Consider the following 23,456-nt stretch of genomic DNA (forward strand, 5'->3'; position numbering starts at 1 on the left):
ATCTTACCACTCGTAACAACGACAGTGTGAATTGAGGTACGTTTTAAATAAATGATACAACAAAATACGACTTCATTTCCCAGGACACATTGCGCTGTCTCAAACGAGCTGCACCAAAGAAGACGAGGTCCCACTTTAGTTATTTTCTCGGGCATTTAACCATTTTAGAGGAACTTTCCTTTGTACAACAGGCTACTTGGAGCCAATCCACCACACTTATTTACCCTTGGTGGAACTGTAGTTGACATTCCACTGCTAACTACTTTAACCCACAATGAAAAAAACGTTTATCTAGTGACTGGTTAGAAGGACAGACGTGTCGTCTTGCTACCGAAACTTCTGTTCAATAGACAATCTTTGTGAGCATCGCCGCTCTTGCTGTGGGTCTGCTGCTCCAATCTGAGGTGATGGCTAACAGTTTAGCCTGACTATGACCTGACCTGCAAGCGTGTCCGCCCACTTCACCTGACCAGGTACAGCAATGTCAAGTTTCTTCCGAGTTAGTATAACATTCCTGTATTCATTAAAAATGACTCTTAACCGTTGGCCGGTGAAGGTAACTGGGGGCAGCTAGCAGTTAGCTAATGTTAGCTACTTGGCGGAATGCTGTTCTAGCTAGCGTTAATGGTTGACTGACAACACGCTTACGTTAGCTAACGCTACATATTTAGCTAGTTTTAAAACTGGATATTAGTATTCAGTCGGTCACTGGCAACTATCTCAAAGTGGATTTTTTTCAAATTATTTTAGCGTTATCTCAGTCGGTATATTCAATTCTTCCGCCCCATTTTGACAGATGTGATATTCTCTGTGCTGTTCATAGAGCTAATGTTACATGATAATAACAGATACTGACAACCAAAAACAATACATTATACAATTTAATATCATAGCACAACGATGTTCTGTGTGTGACTGCTGGTGCTTTGACACAGTCTATAATCTAAACTACAGGGGTGGAGGAGATAATAAAATAATAAGTGCCAAAATGATTTCCAAATGGTGGAACGTTGTAGTTATTTCACTCAGAGAGACACTTCTGTAATGTGACCTTTTAGACTGAAAATAAACTACTTTAAAATAATAAATTCATAATATTAGGGTTGGAAGAAACAATAATTTCATTATCAATTAACCTGCAGATCATTTCCTGTATTCCACAGTTATTAACTTAGTCTGTGTCAGAAAATATTGGGAAATGGCCATTAAACTTCCCAAAGCTCAAAGTGACGTCCTCTGATGTCTTGTTCGGTCTCATCAGCAGTCCAAAACCCAAACACATTAAATTGACAATGAAGTAAAGCAGAGAAAAGGCAGACAAATCATCATATTGGACATGTGGGGATATTGTCTGCTATTTTTGATGGATTTGTCAAATAACCAGCTATTTATTTCAGCTCTAATCAATTGTCTAATAACCATAACCCTATAATATGAATCTTAATAGTCTCTGTTTGCGTTGTATTGCATTTCTTCATTAATTCTTTGCCACATTTTTTTACTTAATTATTTAAAAAAAAGAAATGCTATTGATCAGCAGATTTGATGTCACACATGTTTTGCATGATTTAAAAATCCTCACAGGTAAAATGCATCTGCAGGCTTTTCTCATCAAAATATTGCCCTATTATATTATTATCATATTGAACCAGGAGCTTGTTGACACTATAAACCTGTCTGAAATGGGCTTCGTCCTCCTTTTTGACTTCGATTGACACATCACAGAGGTAGAGGACTAAGTAAAGGAGACACCTATGGGAGACACACTGGCAGTGATTGTCTTTTCTACAAAGGCCAGAGCTAGGGCAGCGGGTTGCCATAGAGACTGTGGTGCCTAGCTGCGTGCCCATGAGAGAGAGTGGCATAGTGCCACTCTCTCATGATCCATCTGTCACTGCCGGGTACATAACACACTAATTAATTATGAAGGTCCTATTTGGTCGGCCAACAATGAACGTCTGTGCAACAAGCAGAGGTGTCGCTGCATATTTCAAATTTTTGGACTGTCTGTCAGACAAAACAAGCATTTTGAATAAGTCAACTTGCCCTCTTGGTGGATGCTGTTGCACATTTTTTGGATATTTTGCCATATTTTTTAGACAAAATGATCATATCACGAATGAATCAAGAAAACAACCTGCAGATTAATAAAAAATAAAAATAAACCTAAACATGAAAGATTTTTGTGCTAACTTTTTTCTCCATATTTCCATCATGAAATGGGCTACTCTACATTTGCATAATTACACTGGAAAAGTAATGTGGTTATCATGATTTATTAATGTTGGATGTAGCACCTTTAAAAAAACAAAATAGAATGGAAAACAAATCATGACAAAATCATGTGTGTTTTTATGCTACATCACTTATTGCACTTACAGGCTTTTCCATGTGTTTGCAGCGGTCACCTCTTGATAGTTAGGAAGCAGCGGAACAAGGACAGGTTGTTGACGGGCCTTAATGTTACGCTCCACCAAAGGTCCCTGGGTAGCATCTCTCATTATTAATGCCATACTATTTTGGAGAAGCTGAACAAGCCTTACCTGTGTAACCAATCCTTTCTTTCATGAAATGATGCCCTGGATCAGGTAGCTACTTTATTTCCTTCTTAAGATAATCAACTCGTCACTTTTCCCTCTTCCAGGGTTACCACTCTGCATCTCCCCTGCACATTTCTAAGAGCTTTTTGGCCTGGAGCTGTGGATTTGCTGTGAATTATTAACAAGAGAAGTTCATTTATAGGGGCTGATGGTTGGGCGTAGCTCATTAGCCCCGTCCTTGTTTTCTTGGACCGACGTGTTTTACGCGGAGGATGCTGTCACAGAACGGGACTAGTGCTCTTGTTTCTTGGCCGTTTAACTTTTTGAAATGTACTAGGAGCTCTCACAACGTACTTCTCCAGAAGGAGGCAGAGACGACGATGGAAAACTCCGCAGCAATCAGGCTGCACTACGACGAGCTCTTTTTTTATGCGGCCTGCGTTTGTAACGGATGGTGTGTGTTTCTGTGTATGTGTGTGTGTCTGGATGGCAGAGTGCGTAGGAGAGGCGGTGGCATGCGCCTGAGCAGCAGCTGGAGGTGGCAGCTCTCCCGGGCCATGAGACTAGCGTTGTGCTGGTGCCGGCTGTGCCGCCCGCAGAAAAGAGGCCGAGGCTGGGGATTCAAGCCGTGGCTCAGCGGCAGGTTTCTGGATCTGTGGAGCTACAGCAAGCTGTTGCTCAGGTCACTGTACTTCAACAGCCTCAGCAACGCCGACACGCTGCTGGACTGCGCGTTTGAACCCGTCTACTGGATCGTGGACAACGTCACCCGCTGGTTCGGAGTGGTGAGCAGTTGGGATTTCTAATCTGGGTGCTTTTATTTCTTCCTACACTCTCTAAAAGTTAATAGGTGGGGGGGGGGGGGGGGGGGGGGGGGGGGGGGGGGGGGGGGGGGGATTGATACAGCATAGTATTGCGATATTTTCCATGGCAGTACTGTATTGTTACACATATGTTTAGGTCAGTTTGTCTGCTCGACAATCCCATTTTGCAGCAATAAAAGTGAAGTGAACAAAAAAGAGGAATGTATCTTTTCAGATAAAACAGATGTTGATAAAGTTTGCCTTTGGAGACATAAACTGAAATTGGGGAAAAAGGCAATACATAGCAATATATCGCAGAATATTGCAATATGTTTAAACTCGCAATAATATTGTATGATGACATAAGGGTCGTGATGATATCGTGAGGCCCAGGCTCTGGTGATCCCCTATCGTTTGTGCACAATAATTGTTCTCAATCACTTTTTTTTTTCTGATCGCACAGCCCGAGCCCAAAACTATGTTCCTCACCCTCTCATGTCCTCTCTCTTCCTCTTTCAGGTGTTTGTCTGTCTAGTCATACTGCTGACCACCTCGGTTGTAGTCATCGTCTATGTGTTTGTCCTACCCACAATCCTCAGAACCTACCCTTTGCCCTGGGTGGTCTGGCACCTCTGCTGTGGCCACTGGCTTCTTCTTATGGTGGTCTTCCATTACTACAAGGCCACCACAACCTCCCCCGGACAACCTCCCAAGGTACCAATGTCCTCAGAGGCTGACACATCTCAGCTACAGGAGTGCAAAACATTGTTTACATGGTGCCTTCTGTGGCACGTTGGAGTACCACAGGGTAAAACGTTTCCTCAAAGCCATCAGGATTTTTGCAAAGAAAGATTCTTTGCTTGTGCTTTTGTACCATTATAGATAAAATGTCTGTCTACTCCTTTTGTTAGATGGACAAATTTAGGGGCTTGTTGGCCAGGACTTAATTATTAGCGTGTATCCCTGCTGTCTCTGCTTCTTTGTTAGATTGACTTATGTTGTTACCATTAGACAATAATACATCATCCTAATTTTGTCTTTAAGGACATAGTTCACATTCCCTCAGTGTCCATGTGTAAGAAATGCATCACTCCAAAGCCGCACAGGACGCACCACTGCAGCATCTGCAACACGTAAGATAGTCAAATTAAGTTCAGAGTTTGTCAATTTTGTCTTTTTAATTTAATTTGAACTGTTTCTGCTTTATTACAGGTGTGTGTTGAAGATGGACCACCACTGTCGTATCCTTCAACCAAGCAACACACAGAACAGCTTAAAAGCGAATGCATGAAAAGCCAATGTCCTTTTTTTTTTTTTAATAAATGCTTCATGTTTAGTTATTGTTTTTAAATATCCCACTTTGTACACATTGAACTGAACATGCTTCCAGCCTGGTTGAACAACTGTGTGGGCCATTTCAACCACCGCTACTTCTTATCCTTCTGCCTCTACATGACCATGGGCTGCATCTACTGCAGCAGCAGCAGCCAGAAACTCTTTCTGGAGGCCTACAGTGCTATAGAGGTAAGGTCGGAAGAATTCTCATGCTGCACCATCCCCTCTATAATTAAAAATGACCACCGGTACCTGTGGGTGGAGTTTTTCTTTAACCTCTAGACCTCAAAAAAGGGGTGTGTATCCCTAGGGTTACTTTGGGGTGCTGCAAGGGGTACGGAAGATTAAAAAAAACCAAAGAGAATAAAAAAAAAAAGATCAGTCATATATAAATCCGAAAATTGATTATACTTTATAAATGACTGAATTTAGTGATTCTAAACATGAAACGAATCATACACTGATAGTGCAGCGATGTGATGTCTTTATATGACTTTTTTTTTTTACCCGAAAGGTTCTGTGCTGTCAGAGGTACTTGGCTGAAAAATATTTCAAAAGGGTTACATAATTGAACAAAAAAGTTGGAGAACCGGCTGCTCTAGACTACTACCCAGCTGTTATATTAGTTTGTTGCTGCCACTGGCACGAGTAGAGGCTGTGCCCAGTTTTAATGAGGAGCTATGAAGAAATCTTTATTAGGTTGACACCTGCCGGACGGAGGCATGACTGCATAGGACAAGCTCAGATGGCAAATGAAGAGCGAAACAGGAGACATGAAAAGGATCTTTGGTTAGCGCTCTCACATTCACCTCTGACCAGGACGGGTCTTGTATCAAAGGTGCTTGTGCACCAGCTGGTAAACAAACAACTCTAAGCTTTGAATACCAATTAGTTTGAAAGTCCTTGACATCCAAAGATCACTTAACCAGGAAAAGCAGCTAGCATGTTGGACATGTAAACGTACTTGTAAGCAGCCTTTTCATCTTGAGCCAAAACGACCTCAGACAGCAGTGAGCTGAAACATCCTCTGATCAAATCTGAAATGAAATCAACTCCATATTTGGCGTCAGTATGAATAATAAGGGCTTTCTGTTTCCTGTGTCCTTCAGAGATACTATCAGACCCCTCCTCCGCCTGATGCTGTCCAAGAGACCACTGCTTACAAGTGTATCATCTTCCTCTGGGTGCTGACCAGGTAATGAACACCCCAGCATGTTATGTTCAATCAGATAAAGGTTGATAGCATCCAGCAGAAAGCGGAGGTTGTAATATGTCCTCCCTGCAGCTCGGTGGCTGTCGCTCTCGGAGGACTCACCCTGTGGCACATCATCCTCATCAGCAGAGGAGAGAGCAGTGTGGAGCGCCACATCAACAAGAAGGAGATCAAAAGACTCCGGGAGAAGGGCAAGGTACATACACTCCCATACAAATCGGTATTGGACCACCGTTGGAGCGTATACAATTGTTGATTTTAACCTTTTATCTAAAATATAAAAGGTTGAATAACTGCAAGGATTAAGTATGGAAATAAAAGTGGCACAGGAACGGCCGATCATGTTTCTTCTGTTCTAATGCAGGTGTTCAAAAATCCATATCACCATGGCACGATAAACAACTGGAAGTTACTGTTGGGCGTGGAGAAAAGGAGGTGAGTTCAGTTATGGTGCCTGTGAAATGATATCGATACACAGTATACTGTATTTACATATTAATATTGGTTGATTCGGCAACAATGATGAAAAAAGTGCAGTAATACAGCTGCTGCTATTTAGAGATGTAATTACAGAATGTAGATAGTTACTAACATTGTTTTTTAGGGTCTAGTCTCCCATTGCGGGATGGAAGAAAAAAGGCCCTATTTTATTGGCATTTCTTTAAACCAATCACAATCGTCATGGGCAGAGCAATCCCAGAAATGGAACTATAGACTATTAAGAAGAAAAAAGAATAGACCAAGAGAGTAAGATTCTTTTTGTTTAACCAGAAACTGCCCAAACATTAGCCATAACCAAACTCACCAGGCTTCATTTACATAAACAATACTTTCAGCTTGTATGGAGCCAGTGTATTGTACCTATGTAATGATTTTATCGGTTTATTCTAACCAAACCAGCCGTGATTGTTAAAACGGTAGGAACAAATCACGACTGTTTTTGAATGAATTTTTCACGATGGTAAATTTACTGTTGCTTTAAATGGAATTAATTCAGGTAATTTGTTCTTGTGTATCCCAGTCACTGGTTCACGCGGGTCCTCCTGCCCTCCAGCCATCTTCCCAATGGTGACGGCATCATGTGGGACTGCACCTTCACCAGAAGAGACCCAATGGCCATCTGATGCTCAGCCTTTTTTCTCTAACCCACATGAAAAATGTGTCACCCTGTTGTGACCAGCTTGGGATGAAGAAGAGAAGCTCCTGCTGCTACAACGCACTGACATGGAAAAAGAAACTGTGCAGTTACACAAATACACACAAGGTTTTCGCTGTGTTGGTATTTGCACTGCTAGAAGCAAGACATGGAAATAACCGCTAGTGATTCATCATCTTAGGAGCCGTTATCATTTCCCAGCTGTCACCAGTCATCCTTGCACAGTAGGTCTAATTGTAGACCTTGCCACCAGCCCACGTCAGCCTGCGACTGCAGCGCTGGTAGATTTGTTAATGGTGCTGCTGGCCAGCTTTGTAGTAAAGCCCACACTTTTCTCCAACCCATTTGTAAAGACAACAAAGACTTTGTGCTTCTCTTGGACGGAAAGTCTTGCACGGAAAGTCTTGCACCACCACATCCTCTTTAAGGCCCTAAATCACCAACCCTGTAAGCGGCTGTTGGACAGCCTGGTGAGGTGGGTGACTCGAGTCTTTTTGGTGTGTTCCGTGCCGTCGTCTGTAGGAGGGCCGTCGGCCTTCATTTTGGTTGACCTGACTTGCTGGGTCGGAAGGCGGGCTGTTGGACTCAATGAGCAATCTGATTGGTGGAGTGCTAACCTGGAAACAAACGGGCTGAGTGACGAACGCCTCTCAAAATATGAGCTAGGTCGCTAACTCAGGGGTTGTAGTTTCATGTAGTGATGGGGATTTTGAAAATGAAAACACGCACATAAAGGGAAGGGATGAGAATTTCATCTGATAGGGCGGGCTGTTACGCAGTCTACTTCCTGTGAGTCTAATGATAAATGTGCTCATGGTTCATTGATAAAATGCAAAATATAGCACCATTAAAAATTGACACCATTGGTCCGTGACTCCATGTTAAGTCAGAGATTAGAGCTGAGACTGTCGATTATTCAAGAACTCACAGTTTTCATTGTATCCGTCGTCCCCAGCGTGCGCGTGTGTGTGTGTGTGATCGGCTAAGGACAAATGAAAGTCTTTCTTAATGGGAGGCAAGTTTTGAGATGAAAACCTATTTTAAATGTTAAAGCCGTACGGTTGTTAAATGTTATGAGTGTGTTTCAAGGTTTACTACCTTTGCATGTTTACACCTACAATGATTTCACTGTGTTTTTGGGAGCGAGATTAAGAAACCAGGCTGTCTTTAAGCTTCTGATTTGATTCTTCTGTTTACTTGCCAGGTGTGATCAAGGAAATATATACTTGTGCAACACTCACATGATCATGTTTAATATTTCTGTCTGACACGCATAAATAAATTGTGTGCCTTGTTTGGGTATTTAGCCATGTGTAATGTAATTCCCTTTTCAGATTTCTCAGCCCAACATCATCAGCTTACTGATGGATGGGTTGGATCTGTAGTTGCCATAGCTACGACGTGTACCCAATGGGAGCTGTGCTCCAATTTGATTTAAGATGTCTTTTTTCAATAAAACACCTGTTTGATAGTTCTTGTTTAAAGGCTTTTCATTTTGAAGATTTTAATTTAAATAAGTCCTATGTTAAGTCACTATTGCCACAGAGAAGCCACAGTGAGCTGGTAGATGAAGAACTGCAGGCGGCACACTGGCACCTTCTCAGCCGGGTAACCAACTCTCCCTTTGTCGTGCCGTGTGCAGCAGGAAACCCGATCACGGCCACTCAGAATTATGGGAAAAGGTCAAACTCATTTATTAGAGCGCCAATAGTTTGTTTCTGCCCCCAGTTTTCTGGGACCTGTAGTATCAAACCAAATTTGTGATTGCTACCAAGGGTTCACAAAATCACCCGGGACTGAAATGTTAAAGATTTTCACTTTTGGATATAAAAGAAAATGACATCAAATGTGTTTTGTATAATTACAAAGGTTTTAATGACATTTTAAATTAGACTTTTTAAATACTGTCTATTTCCTTGGCATAAGTTGATGTGAGGTCCAAAGTCTGCCAACCTTACTGCGATGATTTGGCAATAACGATGATGATCATGATGATATAGCATCTATATTTGTTCAAATATTGAGAGGCGTATTGACATATTGTTGACATAACTTACAATCTTAATATAACGTACATTAACATCAACATAGGCATTTAATTATGTAAAATGAATCTTAAAATGTAACTCATGTCAGTGGCGGATTTAAACATTGATTCAAGTCACCCTGTAAGCAACCGGCGGACAAATGGAACATCCACATTTCTCCCCGGTCTCTACACCCCCCCCACCCCCGGCTCACCACAGTGACACAAAATCAAACACACCAGTCGTTGTGACATTACTGCGCACTTATACATTCATCCAGATGACAGAAGAAAAAAGGCTATCAGTGCCTGCTGGGTTCAGTGCTGATTTCTTTTGGCAACATTCTGAAAATGGTCAAAGATTTAAAAAGAAAAGAAAAGAAAATGTTGCACTGTTGAGATCATGAGATCATTCGTCACCCACAGCCCATGAGCACTACATGAGTGTATGAACGTGGTTTGATTTCTCGCTGCGTATAGGAGTTGACGCATACAAAAGCATTCAAAAAGAGCCATTTTGAATTTGAGAACTCAACTTTCTTACTAGCTTCAAACCAGATTAGAGAAAAAAAAATAAATCTTGCAAAATATGAATCCATTTCTTAATTATTTGGTTAGTTCATTGACAGAAAATCAGCAGATAATAACTTAGTTATTTATCCAGTAACCACACAAAACAAGTAACCTCCAAAAGATTTCTGGAGGAGTTATTTCAGCTGTTGATCTGAAGCTAGTACGAAACCTAAAAGACTCAAATGATGCCCATTGGCCTTGGTTTTTACAATGCTCTTTGTGTTGCATTTGTCAAATTATGAACAACCAAAACTAATCCACTCACTCAGATGTAGGAGGACGTACATGAGCTGTGTGGCATACTAAACAAACTGGTCATTTACGTTGGCTAATGCTCCACAGTCAGGCCACATACTCTTGTGCGTTGATGAAGATACAGACAGCTACAACAAAAACGTGAGTAAAAATGGAGAGAAGATGAAGGATGGAGGGATTCTGGTTGAAAAGATGAGAGAAGGGAGGATAGAGGGATGCTGGAAGATCCAAAGAAAAGTGGGATCCACTGAAGAGTCTAAGCGAGGAGAGAGAGCTGTTGTGTGGCTTGTGCAGCCTGGGATCCTTGGTACCTGGTGCTGGAGTTAGACTTTCCTTTGCATTCTTCCAAGTTTAGGGGGGATGGGAAACTTTCAACTTCCCCCAGGACTTCCTAACAGGAACCTGTGAGGAAAATAAGAACCAACTATAACTATATGTGGCGCGTCCACATGATACAAGCCTTCCATGAGCGTGCACCGAGGTGCCACATTCCAGAGAATGAGCAGGATGTGTGTCACACTTGTTGTGATACTAATGTGTTGCAGGCTTTAAATATCCGCCAATTATTCTTACCACTGTCCTCTTGCCTTAACCGCCTCGCTCCTCACCAGCCTCTTCCTGTCGTCCAGGGGCCGGGCCAGAGCTCGCAGAACTCGGGCCCGAAAAGGCAAGACCTGAGACAGTAAGCAATGTTCATCAGTAAAACTTAAAATATCTGGTGAAGATTCTCTTCCAGTATCCATAATAATAGTAACCCAGTAATAATTTAAACAAATTGGTCAGCTCTGCAGTGTTAAAAAGCACTATTCTTTATTGCAGCCACATTTTACGATATTCTTATTGACATCATAACGTGTCCAGCTTTAAACTGATCATACAAATCTACACAGTGGAGGTTCTTCTTCAGGCCAGATAGTTAACATGTTACTATATACTACTATACAGTTGTGCTTAGAAGTTTACATCCATGATGATGGGGGGCTATTTTAATTCCAAAAGCCAAGGGAGCTTTATCTGGATGCATTGTATCATGGATCCATGAAATAACTGGCCTTTAATAATAAAGATCCGCCTGCCTCTATGGGAACTTAACTAGGGATGAGCGAGTACAGCATTATCTGTATCTGTTTACCGCATGAATTATCTGTATCCATATCTGTACTCAGACTGGGCGGGGCCTAAACCGGAAGTGGACATGATTTAACCCGGAAGTGGGTCGGGATGTCTTGAAATGGGCGGGGCTTTAACCAGTATGTTATTTAAGCATGCAATTGATATGAGTTGATCAGAAATTGTTATATTTATTGCTGATTAGAAAACTATTTACATGACATCATCGAGCTTCAGATCAATGGTATTATCATGGTATCAAACAAACTATATACAGAACGTTTTGCAACAATGAATACAACACATGCGGTTGCAATTATGAAGTAAAATGTAATGAACGCTGTTCTCCGTGTTCTGTGTGAATGAGCCGAGCGTGTGTGTGTGTGTGTGTGTGTGTGGGGGGGGGGGGGGGGGGGGGCGCTGTGACTATGACAGAACGCTGCACGGTCAGCTGAGAGTTTTATTCAATCCGAGTACAGATATTGACTCGTATAATACTTGTACTCGGCAAAAGTGCTTTATCCGTACCGGATACTCGTTTCAGCCGATTACTCGGCTTATCGCTAAACTTAACATAGGGGTGTACTTAAGTTCCCTGTATTTTAAGGTAGAACATTTATGGGTTTACAATTTTTACGACATTATTCATTTACAAAGAAAGTTGGTGTCCTAAAAGGTTGGATTTTCCCTCTTTTTTTTTTTAAAATTTAGGCATTAAAATCAATTTCCAAAAGATGATTTTTTTTTTTATTCTTTACTATACTTTTGGTCAACTTTAGCATGGGTTAACACACTTATGAGCACCACTGTATAAACAAAACCCCTGGGTTCATTGAAAATCCACATTTGTGGGATGGAAGTGGAGAGAAATTAAGGGCTGCAACATTTTAACATGTAACAGGTCCGCTCTGTAAAAAAAAAAAAAAGTGTATGACTTATTTTTACTTGAGTGTAGGGCAAGCAGGGTCTCTAAATTTAAGAAAGCATATTCTTGACACAAAACTTGACGATGCTCTCAAACATCTAAAACTTGGGCAACGTTTTGGTTTTACCTCGTGTTCGGGGAAGCGGGAAACGGCATGGATGCACCGCAATGAAGTAATCCTCACGTTCTGCGAGAAACAAACAACAGAGCAAATATTGGATAAGTTTATCAGTCCGTCAAATAAAATGACAGAACTATAGAGCAACTATGGGTCCAGACATTGGACTTAAACATGGCTGGGGCATCTGCGATTTTCCTCAAACTGCTGTCTGCCATCCCGTTTAAAACCTCTTCCACTTTGGCCAGGTAACTTATGTTCAAGTTTCCTCATTCATGTGTTCATTTAGAGTGTCTTTTTTTATGAATATAAAACATTCTAGTATCCCACAAAGAAATATAACAATATATTGGCGTATGGATATTTTGACCCACTGATGAAAACTGTATTACCTTATACTGCTCCCAAATTTGATAACAGGATCTGTACAGAAAGCCCTCTCAGGTAGGAAGTCTCACTCACCATGTCTGGACTGGAGGTGAGGGCCAGCAACCTGCTGACCAAAGCCTCCAGCTGTTGGACAAGCACTGGCGGCGGGTCCATGATGACGGGCTGCAGACAAGACAGGGTGGACAGCTGGACGCCCTGGTCGGGACACGACAAGGCCTCCAATAGCAGAGACAGGAGCTAAACGTGGACAAAAACTCTTTGAATTAATGCTCACCATTTTCACCGTTTGTGGATTAAGTGGCAGACGGCCACTGGTTCCAGTCGTTCTAGTACTATTTGAAAATGAACTCACCTTTGGCAGTTCAGTGACTTGAACCTGCTTGGGCAGTGTGTTGACGATGTTAGACAGAGCCTTCAGGTAGTTGGGCTTCTTCTCTGCAGAGGGGGCAGGGATGGGAGAAGTTAATAAGACCAAAAAGAAGTCTGATACTTCCAAAATAATCACTTTATTTGGACTTTATTTAGTCTCTTTTGGAGATTTTACATATTGTCTTTTTAACATCCTCAATGTTGTTTAGCGTTTTTGAGCATGAGCAATGATCTAAGGCTGCATGCGACCTTAATATTCATATTTTATATTGACATTTCATATGTTCATTCATCTTGGTATTCAAATGCACTCACATAGCTGCTTTTAACAATGTGGTCTTACTACTTATTTTGTCTGTGGATGTAATGGAGAGCAGCATTTCGGTTTGCTACAGTGTCTCTTGTGCTATAAGAAATTTTCAAATGATACCCGTAAGTGGCTTTAACTGAATTTAGTTTTCATTTCAAATAAGCCATTTCCACAGCAGTGCTGTTGCCCTGTACCTTGCGGCGCAGCGTTGAAGCCCTGGACCAACTTGTCTGAATTCTCGCTGAAGAAGCGCTGGCGGTACATGATGCGAATGTCGGCATGGCAACTGCGGTTCAGGATGTCGGCAGAGTCGCTCATCAGCAGCGTGAAGCCGTCTGCTGCCATTGGACCCAGATCAGCATCATCGAGCAGAGAGAAGAGCTTCAAAACACACAGTGGAAGTAAAGTTGAAATCAAAGTCCAGTTTTTCTGTTCATCTTGGCACATGATAGTTGTGTAAAAGGACAGAATAAAATTGGGGTAAAAGATCGGTCCAATTGTACTTAAGAAAGCATGTGTGTGTGCCTGTTCTTACCTTGTCAGTGAGTATTGTAAACAGAGGGTGGTATCTGAGAAGCAGAGCCTTGGCAACCTGGAGACAAAAACTATATTTATCAAAATGTAGTGAAAAAATGTCTGGTACAGGATATAAACTCCAGATATAAATTTCAGAGAGTCACATTAGAACAAGTTTTCATAAAACACATTTATTTCATAATTAAAAAAACAATTTATAAATAAGTTACATAAATTACACCTTTTGACAGGCAAAATGCCTCCAACCTATTCTTAAACAAATTAATTGAACGGGAACGCACAACTACTTTTGGAAGCTCATTCCGTGGTTTTGCTGAAATTGCATCTGCTTATTCTTAAACTAACATAACTGTCTGGTTACCATTGAACTTGATTTATTGAGTAACAGCCGGCAGTAAAATAACCTTTGTGCAAATTGTCCTAATTACCTGACCAAAGGTTCTGACATTTGATAAAAAAATGATTCTAGCAGAGGAATATAAGGATGCAAACAATTAGCTGCAGACATACTGTATTGAAAACTTACCCAGATCATGAAGGTGAAGGCCTGAGTGCGTACAGATGCAGACGCAGAGTCCAACTCCCTACACACTCTCTTCACACTGCTCTGGATTTGGCTGTCAAGAGAATCACCTGAAGAAGAAACCAAACCACCACAGACACGTTCCGTTATTAGGCTCTCAGGTTTTGGAATAAAAAACCCAAACGGTAAAGTGAAGACACAAACTGACCCTTTGGTCTCTTGTTAACCAGGCCAGCGAAGCACTTTGCAGCCGAGGTGTATGACAGCGGGTGGCTGCAGGTGCAGCTCATCTCCTCCAGCTCTGACAGCAGTTCCTCTATCTGAGGCACCTCCACCTGGACGACATGCACAATCCTCAGAATGCAGCTTCAGTAACAGATGCAAAGCTTTAGTTTCTTTTAAGGATCTTGAGAAAAGCAGGCTGAAGTGTTCAAGTTGAGACTCACACTGCGAGGTAACGAACACACACATCCCATAAGCAGGCAAACCATCTGAGACTGGCTCCACGAGTCACCCCGCTGCTTCTGAAAACAGGACATGTCTGAATAAACACACTTTACAGGTCACAGGGAAATCAAAAAGTCCTTTCTTCTCTGAAAAAGAACCAACCCTTAAATTAGAGCTGTGTGTGTGTGTGTGTGTGTGTGTGTGTGTGTGTGTGTGTGTGTGTGTGTATATATATATATATATATATATATATATATATATATATATATATATATATAAATATAAATATATATAAAAGGGCTGGACAAGTTAACGCGTTATTTTCACGTTGACTCATTAATTAATTAACTGCGAGTTAGCTGCTACCAGCAAATCATTCAACAACCCACACAGTGGGCGGGGCTTCGGCAGGCTTCAGGTTAGATGCAGCGTGTGGGTAAGTTTAGATAAACAAAGAGACGTTAACAAATGCCATAGCGACGTGGACAGCTACAGACTGCAGGCCCATTAGAGGACATCGGTCTGAGAATCGCAACGACGACGGGTATGCGATTCGCTCAACACGCATCATCACAAGAAGAATACAAGAGTTGTTTGAAAAGGAGAGGACTGCAAAAGCATCCACGCTACAACATATACGCGCGGGACACTTTATTGAAGTTGCACAGCAGTGGAATGTGTCAAATAAAGTCCCCGCAGTTAGGACAGATAGCACGAATAGATACGAAATATGATCGCTGCTACGAGCCTTCTGATCATGTCCCCTGCCTTGCACATGGTCTCAAGCATTCTGTCACAGTGTCTCTACTTAACAGCGCGTTGGACAGTGTCCCTCAGTATCTCTGCTTAGCAGCACGTTAGACAGTGTCCTGCGAAGTGCAGAAAAGTTGTGGGGCTCTAAACCCAGTCCAGCAAGGCTGCAGAGTTAGAGCAACACCAGAACAACGTGGACATAAGAAGGAGTTGCTTATGCAACACGTTCTAACCAGATGGAAATCATCTCTGGACATGATGAATACACTGTTTAAATTGAGATGTACACTAAATATTTTATTTAACTGCTACTTTATAAACAAAATGTTGGTAAGTTTTTGCAGAACAAATGTTACGGCACTTTTGTTAACATGGAGGAACATTAAAAAAAAAATTACACTATATGCACTACTTTTGAATTCATTATTTCATTTTGCGATTAATCAGGGAAATTATGCAATAATCACAATTCAAAATTTGAATCGCTGCCCAGCTCTAATTTATATATTTATGTATAAATATACATACATACACACAAACACACTAAATAACTACATTTTCTCACTTATGATACAGGGGGAAAAAGTATACACACCCCTATGTTAAATTCTTATAGAAGCAGGCATGTTTTTCTTATTAGAAATATGCCCCACAGCATCCCATACCAACTTTAGGCGGCTATTTTAATTCCAAAGACCAAAGGAACTTTATCAGGATACATAGAATCCTGGATCCATGAAATAACTGGCTTTTAATAATACAAATATACCTGCTTCTATGGGAATTTAACATTGGGTGTACTTCCTTCTGACTCCTGTGTTTTAAGGAAGAAAATGTATTTATTTATGATCCGTTATTCATTCATAAAGAAATGGGGTGTCCTTAAAGGTTGGATTTTGCCATATTTTTTTTAAATTAAGGTATAGGTATTTTTTTCAGGTATACAATACAGATTGAAGAAGATGTATTTTTTTAAATCTTTTATCATAAAATGCACAGTAAGGGAATGATAAATAATGGTGGTGGTGTATAAAGATAGGGAAATAAGAAGATATTTTGAATATTTTAATAAACATTTTACTGCAGCCACTGGTGTTCACAAATCCATGTACATACAAACCTTGAGCAGCTGGATGTGTGAAGGGAACGAGTTGTCGGGCAAAAAGGAAACATCACCGTGCAGGAAGAGAGACACAGCCCTCGACGCCGTCTGTTCCGCCAACCTGACGACAATACAGAAACCACAGAAGCCTCACAAAATATGCTCATTGTAAAAACAAGTCTGAGACACTGCCAAAAGGTGAGAAACAGACAGAAACTTTTTTTTTCTCTCCAAAATCGGATTTAAATTTAGAAACATCATTTCCCCAGGATACACCGTATTATTCCTAAATCTATTGAACAACTGACAAAGAACAGTCATTTGCGTCTAGCTGATATCTTGGGAAGCCAAAGTGTGGCAGCGCTTAGTATTTCTTCACATTAAGATAGCAGAGAAAGGACAGGAGTTCAGTAGTTAATGTGTTGATAAAGGGAATGAGAGTTTGTACTGACGTGGGCTGTAGCCTGGAGCAGGAAGTGCTGATGACAGGGACCATTGCAGAGAGGACCGCCTCCTCCACAAGAGGACTACAATGACCAGGTGACCCATCGCCTACAAAACATCAATAGTAAGTTTGAGCTGAAATAATTCATTGTCGAACTTTGACATTTAGATTTTTTTAATTAAAACTCTTCTGTAAAGTTGTGCCTTTAGCATGGGGGTTAATGGGGATTAGTCTCACTTTGCCAGACCCTCCTCCAAAGCGTGCTGAAGGAGGGTATTAACTACCGTTAACAGGCTGGGCTCTTATTAATGGCTGTGAAAAAGATCATTTGGATTGCCGATGAGAGGACACTTAAAAAAAACTCTCTTGTGCACTTATTGTTAGTGTGCCATTGGAAAAGCTACTGCGTGTCAATAGTGGCACACATGCCAAAAGGTTGCTGGCCCGTGCTCTAGGGGGTCCTGAGATCCAGCGTTCACAAGATTGGGACGAAAGGACTGACAGACAGAAAACCAAAAATATAATGCCTCGAGCCATGGCTGTCGCAGGCACAGAGGCATAAAAACATACGGAAATCTCACTTTTTACAATACAGGACCTTTAAAAAGTTATTTGCTGAGGCTGAAATGTGGGTGATGGGGAACATTAAAAGAGGACATTATCAGAACTTCAGCTCAGGAACTGCTCACCCTGCAGTGCTGCCTGGAGTGCCAGAGACAGCAGGCGCGGGATAATGATGTCATGGAAGCATCGTCCCGTCTCCTCAGTGTCCTGAACCTGCTCTGCTATTCTCTGGAGGCTGCGACACGCCAACACCACCTCCACAACTGAGAAACCAACACTACCTGAAAAAGACAAAACAAGAAATGATTTTCAACTGAAACTTCTCTTTGGCTTCTTGTTCATTTGTTTAGCCTGTACAAGTCACACAATTCCTGTGACTTCAAACAACAACACAAGTTATGCAATAACTGATGAAAGACAGACGGGTATCTCTCTGCCAGAAGCTGCTCTCCCTCCGGCACCAGCCAGCTGTCACATCACACTGTGGAGCTTCTGAAATCTAAATTTGCAATTGGCCATCAATGTTTGTAAAACGGCCTATATTCGAGCGCTGATGTGAAGTTGATTTCTCGCATTAAAAAGTCTTAGAAGTGAATTTAGTAATGAAATAGAAGACTGACGATGTATAAAGTTTCCAGTTGTTTGCTTTGCACACCAACACACTTGAATTTCTGCTTGGATGTGCCAGCTGTCAATGTTGGAGGGCCCAGGCCCATCTTCGTGTCTGACAGGGTGGGGGGGCACAGCATCACAATGGTGGCTCTTGACATCGACAAAACCCTAGCCTGAAGTCAGAAAACAGATTACCTGTGTGTGCTGAGCTGAGGACCTCCAAGATGACAGGTGTGCTCTCCTGGACAACACTGGGTTGGGTGGACACCGCAGCCAGAGCAGACAAACACCGCTGGCGCACTGCATGATGGGAATGCCGCTCAGAAACTGTTCTTTCGTTGTCATGATCCATGGGCTCTGAACAGAGGAGGGTTAAAGATTTGCGAGGTACACTCATGAATTGTCAGTCTGCTGACCGAATGATTAATGGTAACTTACGCAAATTATTAGTTTAAACATTTGTGATTCATTAAGGTCAATTTGTAGATGTTAATTTTTTGAGAGATTTTTTATTTTTCCTTTAAAATGAAAATAATATTTATATATAATAATAATTTTTTTCAAGCATTGTATAATACAATTATTAGTATCTGTATGGAGTTTTTACATACTCCCTTCTACTATATATATATTTTATATTTTTAGTGTGTGCTTTTCACTTACCAGAAAACATCTCCTTCTTAAGTCTTGGGATGAGTTTAGTGATAAAGGATGCAGGGTGCAAGGCTGCTAAGGCTCCGGCACACTCCACCACAGCAAGACTGCAGGCACAAAACCGGACAAAGACTCAGACACAGTATGAGTGTTAAGCCTCCAACACATCATAGGGGGCAAAACCGCTCTGCGCTGGCCGTTCCATTGGTTTCCAATGGGAAGAGCAGTGGCGCCAAGCGCTGCTCTCAAAGTTAAAATTAATGAATTCTTTTTTTTCTGTATGTTGTTGGTGTATGTTTTTTTTTCCTTTCTTTTTGTGTTATCAAATAATATAAAACTGTAAAAAATTGAAATGCAATGGGGAAAAAGCAAAATAACATAAGACTGAATATGAATGCACTACAATAAAGTACATTTGAACTATATATATATATATATATATATATATATATATATATATTCCAAATTAATTCAACTTTGACTTAGTTCCCGCTGACCATTAAGGACTCAACCAATTGCAGAACGTTCCTGTGCCTTATTGCTCTGCGCCCTACCTCGCGGTTTTGAGGATTATGTGTAAGCAGCTTTAAGGTAAAAGCAACTGTGCGCTTTTAAGAGCTAAATGGAGAAGTAGCAATAGAGGAATCCAAACAATGACAGAGGTAAGGAGAGACAAATGGAAGTATTTTCAACACGAGCTCACCTGACTTCAGCGTCGTTCTCCGTCAGCACCAGTCTGGTTAGGTGATCTACAGCCAGCTCAATATCGGAGTCCAACAGCAGGCCTGAGAGAGACAGATTTGTAAAATTTGAAACAGTGCTAAATGTCTGAATAAATCTGACTCTGCTGCAGGCTGTGAATGTAAAAGACTTCACGGCACCTCACCTCTTTGTTGCGCCAGCGAGGTGAGCACAGAGTTGGCTGTGATCTGCAGACTGGCATTTGTCTCTGTCAGAGCAGAAAACACCATGCAGCACAGAGACGGACGGAAGGCTAAAAACACACTCTCTTCTAATGGGGAGAAGGCGAAACACAGACAAACAAAAACAGAATAGTTCAAATCTGAAAACATATTCTGTCTCCAGTTTCCATGGTTATGGATGAAAAGCACCTAAACATAGTCACAGTATTTGAAGAAAAGAAAAGAAAGAAGAGCTTGTTCATGCTGTGTTTAAAACCCAAAAACCACACTCTGTGGTGCAATGGCATTAAAATTGTACACAAGAGAGTAAAATCTGAAACAAATGTATTATTTGTAAGATTTGCGTCATTATTTCGTGCTGTTAAAGTGGAACAAGACCCCACTGTTACAAATGGATGTCACACATAAGTGTTCTGGAATGAAATTGCCCTGAAGTAAGACGCGAGCAATAAACAGCACTTGCCATTTTCTGAAGACCGGGACATTGTTACTGACAGGATAAATCGCTGCACCACTTCCAGTAATGTTCGCCTGTGGGAACACTGCACAAAGAAAAAAGAAGATGTGTTTTCCAGTGTAGTAAGTTACTGATATCATTAGGGATGAACTAATACCACTTTTTTTCCAGACCAAGTACAAGTATAAGTACTTACATTTGGGTATTTGCCAAAAGAAAGTACAGAAGTAAGTACTTAATACTATTACAGTTTTAAACATTTACTTTGAAAACATGCATTATTTTACTGAATGCATCACAACCTTACGAGGTGTACCTGAATGCAACATAAAGTCCCGTCGGTGCCCACATGGATAACATTCCTTGTTTATTTACATAGCAACTCACTAGGAATGCGTAATTTAGCCACACGGGTGACTTCAGAGAAGTGGGAGGATTTTCCAGTTCTGTTGTTTCTCGGACTCTGGCGGTGGCCATGGTTTCTGAAAAAGTGAAGCTGCAGGCTACCGGTGTGTTTAGCTATAGACTGTTGCATGTATCAGACCGGGACTCCCTGTGTTACAGTTGTTTTGAGTCAGCCCCACTTTAGACCGTTTTGCTTTGAGTTTTTCAAGCATGCTTAAGCTATAAGCTGACAATAGGTTACCATGGCCTTCTGCAAATTGTAATGCTAATTAGAATAACATGCAGTTGTATCGGAGTTGTTTCATGAGTGCAGTACCAACACCAGTTTTGGTGGATCCCCAGATATCAACACACAGATGTCGATATTCTGACTTAAGAGTCCATTTTTTTTTTTTTTAACCTATTTTTGCACCTATTTAATTCAGGCAATTCATTAAGAACATGTTCTTATTTGCAATGGTGGCCTTAATGTCCATGACAATATAGATTTATTAAATATGCGAATGACACTAAAAGAGAATGACCTCAAAAATACGATCTAGATGTTTCAACAGTACTACGAGATAAGCACCAATCTCCCCATGCCAATTTTAAACAAAACAAACATCTGATGGTTTCCTTATGTACCTGTGCTCTGCTGTTGTACTGGTCAATGAGAGAGGGCATAACAGCGGCTGTTATGATGTAACTGGCCCTGTTGGAGGCGCTGCAGGCGGCCTGCAGAAGCTTGGCACTGGGCCACACGAGCTTCAGGTCCGGTTCAGACAGGTGATGTTTGCAGTCTGGAACGACATCATACGTGCAGTTAAAAAAAAAAAAAAATGTAATGACATGAATGATGAACACTTCCACCAAAACATGTTTCACAGAGGTTTACTGATATGTTACGGCTGTTAGGGAGTTTTATTAAAGCTGAAATAAAAAAAAAGTGAAGAGGATTTCCCTGCAAAAAAATTACAAGCAGATCAATCAATAAATTTAACATATTTCAGTCTAAAATATTGACTGGCCTTTAAAAATCAACCAATATCAGTGTGTGTGTGAGTGTGTATATATATATATATATATATATATATATATATATATATATATATATATATATATATATATATATATATATATATATATATATATATATATATATATATATATATATATATATATATATATATTCAGCTCTGGAAAAAATTTAAAGACCACTGCATTATTATCAGTTTTTCTGATTTTACTACTTATAGGCATGTGTTTGATTACAACAAACATGTTGGTTTTACTCTAAAAATGTTTTGAAAACATTTCTTCTAAATTTCAAATAAAAATGTTGTTATTCAGATTTATTTATTTTAAGAAAATGACAACTTGTCAAAATAACAAAAAAGATGCATTGTTCTCAGACCTCAAAAAATGCTATGAAAACAAGTTCACATTCATTCTTAAACAACACAACACTAATATTTTAACTTAGGAAGAGTTCAGAAATCAATACTTGGTTGGAATAACCTTGATTTTTAATTACAGCTTTCATGCGTCTTGGCACGCTTTCCACCAGTCTTTCACATTTCTGTAGGGTGATGTTATGCCACTCCTAGCACAAACATTCAAGCAGCTCAGCTTTATTGGATGCTTGTGACCATCCATCTTCCACTTGATCAAATTCAAGAGGTTTTCAATGGGGTTCAGGTCTGGAGATTGGCCTGGCCATGATAGGGTCTTGATCTGGTGGTCCTCCATCCACACCTTGATTGACCTGGCTGTGTGGCATGGACCGTGTCCTGCTGGAAAAACCAATCCTCAGAGTTGGGGAACGTTGTCAGAGCAGAGGGAATCAGGTTTTCTTCCAGGGTAACCTTGAACAATGCTTGATTTATTCGTCCTTCACAAAGACAAATCTGCCCAATTGCAGCCTAACTGCAGCACCCCCAGATAATCACTGATCCTCCACCAAATTTAAAAGTGGGGGCCAGACACTGTGGCTTGTAGGCCTCTCCAGGTCTCCGTCTAACCATTAGACGACCAGGTGTTGGGCAAAGCTGAAAATTTGACTCATCAGAGCAGATGACCTTACTCCAGTCTTCTAGGGTCCAATCCTTATGGTTTTTGGCAAACTTTAGCCTGGCTTGCCTTTGCTTCTCATTGATGAAGGGCTTTTTTCTGGCTTTGCACAACTTCAGCCCTGCTTCTAGGAGCCTGTTTCGCACAGTCCTTGCTGTGCACTTCAGCCCAGTTGCTGTTTGCCATTCGTTTGTGGTACTAGTAGCCCTGTTTTTGCCATCCAGCAGGCCCTATTGCAAGAGGATAGTGATGACCACAGCATTGTCTTTTATACTTTTCCTCGTTAAATAGGATTTGGCTCAAGTGATCACTTAATCAGCACCTCATTCAGTTGAATGAGGTGTGCCTGTGTAGGAATTTAACAGCCACTGGAGTGGAATGGCTGCCATACATGTAGAGATACTGATTAAAGACAAATAAAGGAGTGGTCTCTTAATTTTTTCCAGAGCTGTATATACACTACCGGTCAAAAGTTTGGGGTCACATACAAATTTCCATTTCACTCCATTATAGACATGAAACCAGCTGATCTGGGTGGGTGGCTGTTCTTTAATGCAATATCTACATTTACCATTATCAGCAACCATTCATCCAATGTTCCAAAGGCACATTTTGTTTACTAATCTGATATTATTTTAAAAAACTAACTAAGAAAACATTAAACAACCCTTTTGCAATTATGTAAGCACATAATGTAATCTGGAAACTACTGCCCTGGTTAAAAAAAACAAGGCAACTGATCTCAGCTGGGATTCTGTCTATAATGTCCACTGGAAATTTGTGAGTGACCCCAAACTTTTGACCGGTAGTGTATATCTATCTATCTATCTATCTATCTATCTATCTATCTATCTATCTA

General features: G+C 40.8%; 2 protein-coding genes across 4 annotated transcripts in view; one reads left to right on the forward strand and one right to left on the reverse strand.

Moving 5' to 3' along the window:
- The window catches only part of mms19 (MMS19 homolog, cytosolic iron-sulfur assembly component), a 33,603-nt gene that overhangs the window by 2,412 nt on the left and 7,735 nt on the right, over nucleotides 1-23,456 (reverse strand). The window contains exons 13-32 of one of the 3 annotated variants that reach the window (XM_034859735.1): nucleotides 21,173-21,327; nucleotides 20,147-20,225; nucleotides 19,647-19,772; nucleotides 19,464-19,545; nucleotides 18,770-18,867; nucleotides 18,302-18,463; nucleotides 17,620-17,775; nucleotides 16,938-17,037; nucleotides 16,504-16,606; nucleotides 14,630-14,707; nucleotides 14,392-14,518; nucleotides 14,187-14,293; nucleotides 13,659-13,715; nucleotides 13,318-13,504; nucleotides 12,797-12,879; nucleotides 12,517-12,681; nucleotides 12,064-12,123; nucleotides 10,475-10,575; nucleotides 10,271-10,303; nucleotides 4,609-4,615 (exon numbers count right to left, since the gene is read on the reverse strand). In XM_034859735.1, coding sequence (XP_034715626.1) covers nucleotides 10,273-10,303; nucleotides 10,475-10,575; nucleotides 12,064-12,123; nucleotides 12,517-12,681; nucleotides 12,797-12,879; nucleotides 13,318-13,504; nucleotides 13,659-13,715; nucleotides 14,187-14,293; nucleotides 14,392-14,518; nucleotides 14,630-14,707; nucleotides 16,504-16,606; nucleotides 16,938-17,037; nucleotides 17,620-17,775; nucleotides 18,302-18,463; nucleotides 18,770-18,867; nucleotides 19,464-19,545; nucleotides 19,647-19,772; nucleotides 20,147-20,225; nucleotides 21,173-21,327 — 2,057 coding nt within the window. In that variant the 3' untranslated portion in view covers nucleotides 4,609-4,615; nucleotides 10,271-10,272. Of the gene's footprint in view, nucleotides 1-4,608; nucleotides 4,616-9,647; nucleotides 10,304-10,474; nucleotides 10,576-12,063; nucleotides 12,124-12,516; nucleotides 12,682-12,796; nucleotides 12,880-13,317; nucleotides 13,505-13,658; nucleotides 13,716-14,186; nucleotides 14,294-14,391; nucleotides 14,519-14,629; nucleotides 14,708-16,503; nucleotides 16,607-16,937; nucleotides 17,038-17,619; nucleotides 17,776-18,301; nucleotides 18,464-18,769; nucleotides 18,868-19,463; nucleotides 19,546-19,646; nucleotides 19,773-20,146; nucleotides 20,226-21,172; nucleotides 21,328-23,456 lie in introns of those variants that run through there. The other 2 variants (XM_034859736.1, XM_034859734.1) reach the window with 2 other exon arrangements.
- zdhhc16b (zinc finger DHHC-type palmitoyltransferase 16b) lies at nucleotides 173-8,518 on the forward strand. The gene is made up of 10 exons (XM_034859757.1): nucleotides 173-473; nucleotides 3,034-3,325; nucleotides 3,863-4,057; nucleotides 4,388-4,476; nucleotides 4,556-4,584; nucleotides 4,734-4,867; nucleotides 5,788-5,873; nucleotides 5,964-6,087; nucleotides 6,256-6,326; nucleotides 6,913-8,518. Exons 2-10 carry the CDS (start codon nucleotides 3,056-3,058, stop codon nucleotides 7,013-7,015), a joined length of 1,101 nt encoding a protein of 366 aa, XP_034715648.1. The 5' UTR covers nucleotides 173-473; nucleotides 3,034-3,055; the 3' UTR covers nucleotides 7,016-8,518.

The sequence above is a fragment of the Etheostoma cragini genome, chromosome 21 (assembly GCF_013103735.1).
Source record: "Etheostoma cragini isolate CJK2018 chromosome 21, CSU_Ecrag_1.0, whole genome shotgun sequence".
Classification (NCBI taxonomy): Eukaryota; Metazoa; Chordata; class Actinopteri; order Perciformes; family Percidae; genus Etheostoma; species Etheostoma cragini.